The 13,640-nt window shown below is 37.7% G+C and overlaps 1 protein-coding gene across 5 annotated transcripts in view; it reads right to left on the minus strand.

Moving 5' to 3' along the window:
• LOC126427124 (uncharacterized) overlaps positions 1–13,640 on the minus strand; it is a 125,440-nt gene that overhangs the window by 19,952 nt on the left and 91,848 nt on the right. For 3 of the 5 annotated variants that reach the window (XR_007576538.1, XR_007576539.1, XR_007576537.1), the window contains 6 exons: positions 12,405–12,521; positions 12,284–12,319; positions 953–1,049; positions 557–823; positions 263–374; positions 115–186 (listed from right to left, as the gene is read on the minus strand). Coding sequence is in view for 1 of the 5 variants with exons in the window: in XM_050089351.1 (XP_049945308.1) it covers positions 288–374; positions 557–823; positions 953–1,049 (451 nt within the window). In the remaining 4 variants the exon portion in view is untranslated. Of the gene's footprint in view, positions 1–114; positions 187–262; positions 375–556; positions 824–952; positions 1,050–11,882; positions 12,007–12,283; positions 12,320–12,404; positions 12,522–13,640 lie in introns of those variants that run through there. The other 2 variants (XR_007576540.1, XM_050089351.1) reach the window with 2 other exon arrangements.

Below are 13,640 nucleotides of genomic sequence, written 5' to 3' on the forward strand. Positions count from 1 at the left end.
TTGTTGGAGCAAATATATACACTATAATCAAAGTGTTACATTCTTTTGGTCAATAGAGCTTCATGGCTAATGAAATGTCATTGACATACATGAGAATTCTGTTTATGCACTTACATTGCTGTTGTCATCTTCAATATATCCCTCATTTACTATGGTCTCTTCAGCAACTGCGGTCATCTCAGTATTCTGAAACAGTTGATGTGTTATTCACTTGTTGCAATTACTGTTTACAACTTTTATTTAAATGTAGGTAAATACTTACACAAGAGTCATTGACAATGGTCGTGCTACATGGATTTGATGAGAGTGGCTGTGGTATGTAAAATATTAATGGCCCATGTTAGTCTATAGCACATTGTGAACCGCTCATAACACTGAAAAATACAAACACACATGGTAGTGTTAAAGCGTGATTTGTTTTCCAAAATACCGTTCACTAATATAAGCATATATACTACTTGAGTTGGAATATCCATCTACAATTTGAAATCAGAATAAGCTGTCTTACGCAAAGCAGAATTCCTACAAAGGAAGGCAACAAAATGTTCGTACTTACCATACGGCTTGGGACATTTGTCACTGTTTTCCTTGGTGTCACGTAGTCCTTCAAAAACTTCAAAGCATTGAACCACCACACAGCAGGCTCATAAAGTTTATGATCTGCCCCTGCACCACTATGCTCACTGGCTCTAATTTTTTTTAGCTCTCCACAAAAGTGCGACTGCAGTGACATGAAGCGAGTTTTGCAGTCCTCATCTGTTGCGTTGGGCAAAACTTCGCGAACTTTGCAGCCTATCACTGCCAGTTTCTCTTTCCTGGCATGCTGAAATAAAGCAAGAGATGCAGTAAAATCAAACACGAACTTTCGTAAGCTAAGACACTGACATACGAATCGAGACTCATCATGTAACATAATATACATATTACTCAGAAATAAATGATGCCGACATACCTTATTACGATATAGCGCGTCCTGTGGGTTATACATACACTTTTCTTCACTGTAGGCTTGAAGAGGATGCTTAAAGCCTGTTTGTTCCGTTCCATTTCTAGAATATCAAGCAATAAATAGAACAATAAGTGTTCACAAACAGCTAGCATAAAAGAAAATCTACTGGAGAGAAAAAAAATTTTACTGCATTTATGAAAACCTACTTACTGAAAAAATTGCGGAAAATCTCCAACACGAAAAACTGTAATTTGCCTCTAGACACCCAAACATAAACAAACAACAAGCAGAAAGAACTGCGGTACCCATTTCTGCACATGCGCAAGTTTTGCAGCCTAGTGCGCATGCGCGGGTTGATGGCAATTTGGAACTGCTCTCTACTCCGGAGCGCGGATAATGTGTCTGCTACTTTTCGTAGTTTAGCCCGTTCTACCGCTAGATGGCTGTCGCACTAGACCAGTACTGGCCATGGCAGATCGTCATGTAATACCGGCTTAAGAAAATTTAATTTTAATGACTTGGTGACTCCTCCCAACATTAGGCTCTTTACATTATGTAAATTCTTTATTCCACAAGTACAAGAAGTAGGAATCTGTATAAAACTGATAATTGAGTCAAGGAGATGTCTCTTTAAGAACATCAAGTATCTTATACTGCATTTACATGGCATTACATTTCCTCTTTAGTACATGTTGCGATTAAACAAATCAGTTTCCGATGAAGTGTGATATATGCAGAATCTAAATCGCTTCCAATGAACTGGAAGCAGTATTCAGCTCTGTTTTCTGCTGCAAAAACTTTCATTAGCTGCCTGTTCATATAGGTCAACCTAGTAAATCAAAACTAAGTTCCAAGTAGCTATTGCACATAGTACATCTACAATAAATTATCTCTAGCAAACAGATGTTTAAAATTCCTGAAAGTAATTTTGGGTATAGCACTGAGTGAAAAATACTTCTGATTTTATAATGAACAAATAATTATTTTTCTTTAGAAATGCGAATCGAGTTTCACAAAAGGGAAAAATGCATGTGTAGGTTACAGCAAATGGAAAGACAGGAACTATTTTTACATTCAAGGACTTTTAGTCCATTGTCATATAAAGAAACAAATCTGTCAACATACATGTCGTAGAAAAAGTTACAAGTGTCTTGTATCAGTTCTTTCAACAAATTGTCTTAATTTCTGGGTCTGATTTTCAAACATATGTGAGTGCTCTAGACTTCCCTAATTAAGTATGCAATTAAATTATTTGAAACGAATTGAATGCTCATGTCTCTGCTTATATGCAACACTTTAAGTGGCAAAGATCCCGCTTTCTTAATGCTGTCAATTTTTGGGTAGCCTATGAAATAATGTACAGAATGTGAATTAATTGTCAAACCACAGAGATGCAGAAGGACCTCATGGATATTTTATAGAAAGCACTATCATTTAAATAGTTCATATCTACACAGCCCACACAAAGGTTTTGATAGCTACATAAATCCACAACTTTCAGTATTTATTTTGTATTCTTTCATAACAGCCTCCAAAGAGACTAGTGTGTGTGTGTGTGTGTGTGTGTGTGTGTGTGTGTGTGTGTGTGTGTGTGTGTGCTCTTTCTAGTGAATTTATGAACATGTAACTCCCACCAGATTTCTGAGATTCATATTACCAAACTATGAACATCTGTATTATCACTATTATTAATTTATATTGGGCATTTTACAATACTAAATACTTTTAATTTATCATGAAATAAGTTAACCACTTCCTCTTCGTGCTGTTTTTAGTTATTCTGTCAAATTTATTGTCATGGTGCATTAGTACATGGAGCAGCTGCCCCTCCCACATGTTTCATATTCATGAGAATATCTCTGTCTCTGAGCAGAGAGGTTTCTTGTGTTTTTATAGCAGGACAGTATCTTTGTATACATTCAGTGGTTTTGATAAATCCGTTAAGGAGTATAAATACCTGGTCATGCAATACCCACTATTTATTCACTTTTATTTGCAGGTATGATATCTCCACTTTCATATGTTTGACGTCCCGTGGGAAATACAAATTTGGGATGAAAGCACGGAACAATTATGTGCTCCCCTTGAAAACCCACATTTGAAGTCACATGAAGTTCCATTGATATTCCAAGACCGCTTCACTACTTATCATCTGAAGAAAGGAGATGTCAAGGGCCAAAGCAAAAAAAGTTGAAGCTTGAAAATGAACTAGCAGTAGCATTACACTATAGTCTGTCTACTAAAAATGACTATGATGAAGTTTCCCGTTCAGTTCTTTACAAGAGTTACATGCCACGAATTTGGAACCGCAAGGAAGAGTGAGTGTGTCAATTTTTTGAAGATCACAAGAAACCCAGCACCATTGATTACTCATTCTGTTGTTGTAGATACAAATTTAAATATTTCATTTATGAAAAATATGCAACTTGAGCTGTTGGGAAGTAAGTCCTTTCCTCGAGTAGTAAATAACAGACACGAAATTTTGAGTCTGTTGCAGGAGTTTTACGACATAGATTCTGAGTGCTCAGAAAGTTGCATAGAGAATATAGTAGAGATAATGAGAGAGAATTTAGTAGGGTCATTCCATGTCAGTTCAACCAGGGGCTCCAGCTCATAGTCTCATATTTGACTGAAATTCAGTACACTAATTCTACCATGTGTGGAACACTCGTGTACAAAGTATTAGTTTCCCCTGCCAATCAGTTCCAGAATTATTACTTGTGAAAGAAGGTGGCGTGACCCAGAAATTGCAACCCGCATCTGGCAATCTATCTTCAGACCCAACTTCAGATCCTAATAACTTTGGAACTATTCCACACAGTCCAGTGAAATTTTTACAACCCAGTAACATCCATTGAGAGAACACACTCAAAGAATCAAAACACCAACAACATATTTCTGAGGGAAAATAAAAAAATCCAAAATGTGATTTAAAAAAAATGTAATATGTTAAAAGGTACATATTGTAGGTGCCCTCTATGCCAAATATAATTCACTCAAAAAGGGTATAAATTTTTTTGTGGTAAGCTTAATGTGGCCTAAACACACACAGAACTCATCATCCCCATACCAGTCACAAAAACTGAGTTACATGCACACGAAACTACAAAAATTTGAAAAATTACCTGAAAAACATGGATTTTCGAAGTGTGGTAGCACAAAAGGGACAAGTGGTATCCAAGCTAAATTTCACACAGTGCATAAGTAGACCATAATGATATATATCTCAAAATTTCAGCATGTTATTGCAAGACATTTGTGTACACTGGAAGTTGGCAGATGTACTTGGTGATGTGGCCATTGTTCCACAAAATAATTTTGTAAAAACATATCATAAACTGTTCTCCCTCTTCTTATCCTCTCCCACAACTGTTTAATCACTAAGCAACAACATATAGACAGATTAACACAACCTATCATTAATGTTTACTGCACCTTAACTGCTAAAAAAACCAGCTGATTGTGCTTCGAACAGAAGTTCTCCCACACTTTAGCTACTGTACTCTGTACATTGAGTGGCAAATTGTACTGTCTTCCTGACACTGTGGTAGGAACTGGAACTGTCATTAGAATATGTTCAAAAGGAATACAACACTTGTCTGCCAAACGTGACCAACAAAATGATCTTGCTGGTCCTGCTGGTGCCATGAAGTTCACAAATACATCACCTTCTGCTTCACAGCACTCTGCAACACATCCCAAGTACCTTTTGTCATCATAAACAGCAATAACATAGCAACCTGGTTGTACGTTGCTGCTTTTGCTTCTGAATCCTGATTCAGACACACTGTGAAGACACATGTTGTGTATGAACCTATAGTTATAACCAGACAGTCTGCTCATCTGCATACTGTCAGAGTCAACTAGAGAGAACTGATGATGGCTCCTTGTGACTGCAACAGTTTTAACATGTTCTAGCCTGCTTTTTAGCAACTCTTCGACTGATTTCACCTCATCTTTCGAAACACAGAATTATTGTATGTCAGAGATATTTTTCTGTAACCAAATAAATAATTGAAGGGGTGTTAGAATGTAACCTTCTGTAGGGTGTTGCAGACTAGCTCATGATGCCATGTGCTTAATGATTGCACCAATACCATCACATACATTTTTACCATGACTTGTTGCGAAAAAATTCTATTCTGCGCGAATCTGAAAATCATGGTAATGCATGCATAAATTTTTGAGATTTTTACAGTTTTTGTACTGACTAGCTGCCCCATCACTGAAGTATTTCGCAAAATGTACGTCAGGAAGCTTGTTTTTCACATATTCCATGACTGTGTGAATGTGGGCATGAACTGCAATGGGATCACGAATTAAACAGTCACTAAAAACGCACAGGTTCATGACAGACACATCACCTGATTCACCTTTATAGTAAATCTCAAATGTTTGGAGAGTTGCTTGACTGTTTTCCCAATGATATCCTTGGATGGCTTTTTTTTTTTTGGTCACCAGTCTACTGACTGGTTTGAAGCGGCCCGCCACGAATTCCTTTCCTGTGCTAACCTCTTCATCTCAGAGTAGCACTTGCAATCTACATCCTCAATTATTTGCTTGACGTATTCCAATCTCTGTCTTCCTCTACAGTTTTTGCCCTCTACAGCTCCCTCTAGTACCAAGGAAGTCATTCCCTCATATCTTAGCAGATGTCCAATCAACCTGTCCCTTCTCCTTATCAGTGTTTTCCACATATTCCTTTCCTCTCCAATACTGCATAGAACCTCCTCATTCCTTACCTTATCAGTCCACCTAATTTTCAACATAATAATTTTCAAACATCTTGAACTATAAATACATAATTTTCAGAAAAGTCTAGTGTTACTATAATTTCATCTTGTTTCAAATTATCCTTACAGAATTGGAGATAAGCCAATTGTGCTGTTGCTGTGAAGCTGTGTGTGGTCAGTTTGTCCATTTTTTGACAACACATTTCAACAAAATCTTCCACTGTACTTTGCTTTGCTTCAAGACTTGTGTGATCCATGTGTGTCCATTGCTTATAAGAAACAAATTCATCATCATCCATAAGGAGTTCACCGTACAGTTTGTTATTCATGTGTTCTGCAAGATTTGCCTTACCAGGACACTTTTCACACCTGTGTACCATGCACTGGTAGGAACTGATGTCACACACTGGCAGCTTCATTGCACCTTTGTAATACAGACCAGAATCATTTATAGCAGCAAACATCAGCTTAACATTTTGAAGGGTCTCACATACACAAACATTGTGTGTGCCCCTTGCACTTTCAGGCACAACCCATTTTGGCCAAAGATTGAAAAAAGATGATAAACCTACTTTGATATTGGATACTTTTCCTTGAATTCTACACACAGTTCTGATGTGTTGCATAGCAACAGTCTTTTTTGCATCTGTACACGTACATTTCCCATTTTCACCATTACATAGTCTTCTTTTCAGGCATTATTCACCTGTTTCCATAAAACTCCTACACTAGCACCTTTATTTCTGAACTCAATTGCTTACCCCGAGCCTTCTGCAGTTGTGGAAGCACTCCTTGGGTTACTTTTATTTTCCTAGCTTGCTTTACCATGTATGTAGAAACACTGAATTCCTGTGCAGTGTAGTCAATAGACCAGCTGGAAGGTGCAAGGGTAAGAATAGCTACTTTTTTCTGGTGTGTGGATATGGCACATTTTTCTTTCAAATCATGCACAATTTTGTGCAAATCAGAGCATTTCTGGCATGATTTCTGTTCCTTTGGAGCAGATAGTTCTTCCTCTTCCATTGTATCAGCTATTTTGTGTTTTAATTCCATTTGAGCTTCTTGTAGTTTTCTTCTACCATAGCTGGGCCTGTCTTTTCCCAACTTTGTGTGTCTTCATGGGAGACAAACCAAGAGCAGTCACTGAAGTATTTAATTGCTCATCCGCTGTGGTTGTAGGTGGCTGATACTCTTCGTCACTGTCATGTGAATTACCAGAATATTCTTCATTTTTTTTAGCAGTGTAACACACCTGGAACATAACTTTTGTCCTGGTTTCATGTTAAGTCCCATGCACTGATTCACTTTCAATACTCATTTTATATCAATTTCTCTGAGGTTACACTTCACTGTCTTCCTATGAATCCGAAATGGATCAAAACAACTTTGTAGGAAAGAATATTTATCCAGAAACACTTTCATACGATGATAACAAACACTAAAGTTTCCTGCAACTGTACTTCTTGTGCCCACAGGGTGTATCCCAGATATCCATAGCAACAAATCTTGGTTCGATTAATCCAGATCATACAGTACAAACCGAATGCCACATTTTGTTCCATGTGCTGTTTTATGACATTCAGATGCTTGTGCTCTAGCAATACTGCAACTTGTTTGAACAAAAGCACCACTAGTACACTCTTCTGCCTCCATACTGACTTTCCACAACAGTACTGACAATCTGAACTAGAATCTTAAAAACATGAGTAACCTGTAATTCTTGCTTGTTTCCTTTGTTGTTCCTGCCTAACAATGACTCATTTTGTCCCTGAAAACTACCATTTTTTAACTTTCTGTTGCCTAATGGTTCCCAACAATTGCTGCAGCTTTATCTGAAACAAGCTGTCTGCATCATCACTATTACTTGCTAAATCATGTTAAAAGAAACGTAACCAAATACATCTCTGTCAACTTTTATTGTTCACAAATGTCTTGCAACAACAAAATGAAATTTTGCCACATATTATATTATGGTCTACTTATGCAGTGTTTCAAATTTGGCTTGGATATCACTTGTCCCTATTGTGCTACCACACTTAGAAAATCCATGTTTTTCAGGTAATTTTTCAAATTTTTGTATTTTCGTGTGCATGTAACTCTGTTTGTATGACTGACATGGGCAAGATGAGTTCTGTGTGTGTTTAGGCCACATTAAGCTTACCACAACAACAACAACAAAAAAATAACCTTTTAACGTATTACATTTCTTTTATCACATTTTGGAATTTTTTATTTTCCCTCAGAAATACATTGGTGGTGTTTTGATTCATAGAGTGTGTTCTCTAAGTGAATGTTACTGGGTTGTAAAAATTTCACTGGACTTTGTGGAATAGTTCCAAAGTTATTAAGACCTGAAGTTGGGTCTGAAGATAGATTGCCAGATGCGGGTTGCAATTTCCGGGTCCTTCTTTCACAAGCCATAATTCTGGAACTAATTGGCAGGGGAACTTAAAATTTTGTACATGAGTGTTCCACACTTGGTAGCATTGGTGTGCTAAATTTCAGCCAAATCCGACACTATCAGCTGGAACATTTTCTCAAATTGGTTGAATTGACATGGAATGACCGAGTGGTGTTGGAAAAAAGTACAGGAGTGTGAAAAGGAGATGCTGGAACTCATATCTTTACATATAAGATTTATAAATAAGTGTCTCAAAATTTTAATCACAGGTTGTAACACCAGTAATCCATAGATTTATGTATATCCCATAAATTTATCTGCTGACATTGTACTAGTGTATCTGCATACTCAAGATCTTTGGTTGTGTAAACATGTAACAATTATGTGAAGTTTTTGGCGTTTTAAGAAATTATATTGTAACTGTACCTCTGCTTTTATATGTAATACTCCGTGAATGTAATAATTTGTGAAAACTCTGTATATTTTACTGGTCCACACGTAGTGTAAAACCTGTAGTAAAGTCCTGTCGCTACCGAAATAGTTTGGCAGGACTGAAGAAAGTGGATTTGGTGCACAAGGCTCTCGATTCCTTTGTGCCGAGTGACAATATGAGTTCTGACTGTGATACTGAGTGGTCAGCATGTGACGAAGCAAGCTGGGATCTTTTTACTTCCACTCTTGTTTTGCCATCTGCCACCTTAAATTCATTTTTGCCTAATTGCCATTAACATACAGGACTATAATCTGCATTTTCATAAAAGAGTAAAGGTTGGCCCTCAGTCTTAATAAATATAACACCAGGTCTAATTTTCCACTCCCGGGATTGGAATGACTCCTTACCCTCTCCCTTAAAACCCACATCCTTTCATCTTTCCCTCTCCTTCCCTCTTTCCTGATGAGGCAACCCTTGGTTGCGAAAGCTAGAATTTTGTGTTTGTTTGTGTTAGTTTGTGTGTCTATCGACCTGCCAGCGCTTCGTTTGGTAAGTCACATCATCTTTGTTTTTAGATATATTTGTGCTTAGTTTTGTGTACATAATTAATTTCCTAATTTATTCACACCATTCCTAGTTAATATCTTTTGTTATAGGGAGCTGTGTCATGACTTAGATTCTATTGTTGACTTATAAACAAATATAAATTCTGTAATAATTATGAACATTTGGAAGAACTACTAGGATTCATAAAGTATTTATTTGGCTCTGTTCGAAACCATATTAACGAAGCTAGCTCTTAATTAATTCCAAAATAATTACCGGGTTTGTCAAAACTATTGTTTGTAGAACTATATCTGTTAATTTCATTATTTAAACAAATAATTTGGCCTCACCTTTGTGCTAGAAGGAACTGTTAAAAAGTAAGATTTTTCAGTGTATTCAGTTAATTGAGTAAGTTACGATTTTGTTAGAATAGATATACAAAATAGCTGCTTATAATAAGTAATCTTAAATTACAACAAACTGTTACGGCTTAATCGCCATTTTCAAGTACATCTAGTTTGATGTGATGTCCATATTGCATTGTTAGTTGACTGCTGTAACTGTCACTGCTTTATTAAGATCATAAATGGTGTCAAGCAGTTGAAATTAAATGTTTGTTATGACATGACAGCAGTTATGTTATAATTGTAATTTCTGTAACTTAAACATGAAACAATGTATAGTTTCTGTTCCTATTATTGTGAGGATATATAAAGGACTGATTTTTGGTCCCAAGACAGTCAGATGACAGCCATTTTTCAGACGGAAAATATGTATTGGTTAAATTAACAACAATGCATCAGCGTAACAGTGGAATAAGTGTAACACAAATAGAGTGTGTGCTAGAATAATTAATAACAATCTCTGCTTAATTTATTTGAAAAATAGTGTCACACATATTGTATTATTGTGCATGAAGTGTGAACTGTGTGGTTAGGTTTTTACTGATCATTGTTGTTCAGCAGCAAACTGCTGTAGTAGTATGCTGATGTTGCCTTCAACTTACTAATTAGGCTTATCATAATTTACCAGTAGTGAAGTGGTCATATAATTGTGTAATATTGGGGGTTATGAACGGTTAAAGTAAAGAACTGCAAAACGCAGTTGTGCAATTGTTGGCTACATCATTTAGAGTAGTCAGTGATATACTTCCAACCCCCCGCCCTTTTCCAGCCAGTATAACAATTAAGTACGTCGACACTGAGGACTATCAACGAAGAACTAAAGCAGGCTAATGTCACAAGCAGCAACCTTGGTCAGCTATTGTGATTAATTTGGATGTGTAAATTGGGGCAAGAACAACTTGTGAACATGTAAATTAGCATTGGATGGAATGTAAAGTGGCCTATCACTCACAATATCATTATTGGCCCTATTGGTATTAACAATGCCACTGCACGTGGCTAACATCATGAACCATAGTTGCTTTACTGCCAATTTTATAGCCACTATAATTTGCCACTAGTGCCGCCAGCTTCAGCAGAACTATTATCTAAATATGTACATCCAACAGACCAGGTGTTATGTATTGAATAATAACTTTTGTGGAACTTCTGACCACGTGCACTCACCCGTGATGATCCCCTGTCACATTCCTAGACAGGGCCATTTCCAAGTGAGTTAATTCCAAGTATCCTGTTTTTCTCAAACTGACAAATTTGGCAGTAAAACATTTTGCAGTTTTGTTTAACTTTGTCTAGTATGGAGTTTGGTTAGCTTTCTGAACAGTAAATGATTTACTACACATAATTTGTCATCTTAAAGTTTCTTAATGTGTATTAATAAAGAAAGCTTTGTCATCAAATAAGAAGCTGATATTAAAATAATTAATGACTATAGTATAAAGTGCTTATAGCTGTCTGCGAGTAAATGTTATAAAAGTGCAGCAGTATTATTTCACTTTTAACAGGTTTGTATACTTGCAATTGTTTGTTTCTTCGTATATGTTGTTTCAATGAAGTTTTTCAAGTTGTTTACTCATTCACAAAGCTAGTTTGACTTTGTTCCTTATGCACACTTCACGCAAAAAATTGAAACGTGCTACAGAAGTTTTTAATAAGTAATTTTCTTTCCAGACTGAATACAAAAAGTTTTCTGCAGTATTTGGCCAGCAAACATTGCAACAAAGAAGTCCCTGGTGCAATTCATAAGAAAAAATGCATCAGTGTGTTGGGTGACAAAAAAAATGTTTTTTTCATTGCAACAGATGAGGGATCTATCAATTTTTTTTAAGTGCACCGTCCAGAGTCTCATTGTCGTAGCCACAGAAAACAGTAAAGTCTTATAGAAAAATAGGGCTAAAATCTAGACCAGGGGATTGGGGCCAGCAGCAGTCACAAAAGTGCTTATCTACTGCTCACAGGTTGACGTGTCAGTTTCGCGTAGCCAATGGGATGATTCTTTAATATAACCAAAAAGCGGTAATATGAGAAACAATGTATATCTAGTGCCGAAATTGAAACCATTGCTTTGTTTGCTGTTTCTCAGTGCACTGGTGAATTTTGAGAAGTACTGTATATTTTTTGTGATTATGACAGTGAGTGCTATAAAGTGGACTGATTCAAGAGATTTACATCTGCACAGCGACTTCATCCACTGGTGCGTATTGTGGATTATTTGTATCAAAAACGTGTTAAATTGGTAGTGAAATCACTACTACTACTACTACTACTACTACTACTACTACTACTACTGCGGAGAGCGGGCAGCGTAAGGTCCAAATCAAGTATTCGTGCAGAGCATGGTCCCCAGCCACATTTTAAGATGTGCTTAGTTTTAATTGATATCAGTGAATACGGTGAAGTAAAGTTGGCAGCATACCTTGGGGGTGGACAACAGAAGTTAGCAGCGCAGAGCCTGTGGGATGGAGGACATAAGAGGGGGAGGCCCTTTTTTATTGTTTCTTTTCTGACAACTCCTGGGCATGTCAACTCATTCCAGTCAGCTGCTACGGGATAAGTTCAGACACAGAAGTAACACAGATTTGTTAATGCCTATTGTAGAATAAATTATCTTTAAATGCAGTACATACTACTAGAAAAAATATGAAAATTAAATTATGCCTCTCGTAATACAACACAATGAGTGGAAGAGCGACGACATTCAAAACATTTGGTAAACATTTATGATCGTATCTCATACTGCACTTCAATCTAAGTACAAATACTGTTGCTAATCAATTAATTATTCACTCTCGTAAACAACAATAGCCAGGCACTTACAGTCACAGTTTTGGGGTTGTTGAGGGCGGCAGCAGTCTGAAACAGAACAGCCGACACAAAGTGATTTGAATGGTGCTGACTCTTTAACAATTAATATTTCGCGAGTAGGCAGCCAACTTACCATGCCCTCATTATAGCTATTCTATCAGCGGCTCCACATCTGCTGCTCTACCACTGGCTGCGTAATACAAACAGCTGACACACCTTCTTTTGTTCCCGTCATGCATCACGGCAGGCACTGACAACATTCCAAAACGAATCAAGTTAAGAGCACCACTGGTCCTATTCTAGAGTTTTACCGATAAATAGTAACATGTGGAGAATAACATTAAGTCTCAAAAGTCTTAGGGCATGGCAAAGAAGTCACAGTGCAGCTAGCGTGTCCACCAGGAGTCAGCACGTCGGGTGGCCAAAGATAATGGCAACGCTATAAGCTACGAAAACAGAGTGATCAGAGGCCATTTTAGAGTACCACTGACAGGCATAGCTCCAACTGTACTCAGTACACATGTTGACAATATTAGTGGAGCGAGCATTTCCCAGTAACACAGAGAGCATGGGAGAAGAGTGATAAAGAAAGGGTCTCCAGTAGGGACACTGATACATAACAAACACGCGACGGCAAGCTTAGGACGCAGTGTGAAACCGTGTAGGGGTGAGACCCTTCTCCCTACACCCAGGCTCTAAAAAACTACTGATTAGCAGTACAAAACCAGAGCTAATGATGTGGTGAGAGGACTTGGGTGCCACATCACATTGGGGACATGTGGGGGTGAAAGGGAAAGCTGAACAAAACTTGGAGGCAGAACGCTCCAAGTGCAGTACCGTCACAGTTAATCAAATCGTAGGCAAGTAGTTTTGGAACTCTTGTGTGTCGTATTGTGGGTGCGGGCGCTGTTAATACTGACAGCCTCATTTCTAAGCAGATCGAATGGCGCTAGCCAGTCTACATCTACATTTATACTCCGCAAGCCAGCCAACGGTGTGTGGCGGAGGGCACTTTACATGCCACTGTCATTACCTCCCTTTCCTGTTCCAGTCTCTTATGGTTCGCGGGAAGAACGACTGTCTGAAAGCCTCCGTGCGTGCTCTAATCTCTCTAATTTTACATTCGTGATCTCCTCGGGAGGTATAAGTAGGGGGAAGCACTGCACTAAGAGTCGGCCTCTTCATGGGTACAAGCCCTTTGAGGCAAGTACAGCAAGACTTGAAATTGTTTCCTGTACAAATTTAAACATTGCAAAACACTTCTAGTTGAGAGTATTTCAAGTCGCTTTCCAACGTTTACCTTGAGTAACAATGGATTAAACATTATAGCCAGGTCAAGACTCCCTCTCACACAGGCCAAATGGCTAAT

This window comes from Schistocerca serialis, chromosome 11, assembly GCF_023864345.2.
Source record: "Schistocerca serialis cubense isolate TAMUIC-IGC-003099 chromosome 11, iqSchSeri2.2, whole genome shotgun sequence".
In the NCBI taxonomy this organism is placed as follows: Eukaryota; Metazoa; Arthropoda; class Insecta; order Orthoptera; family Acrididae; genus Schistocerca; species Schistocerca serialis.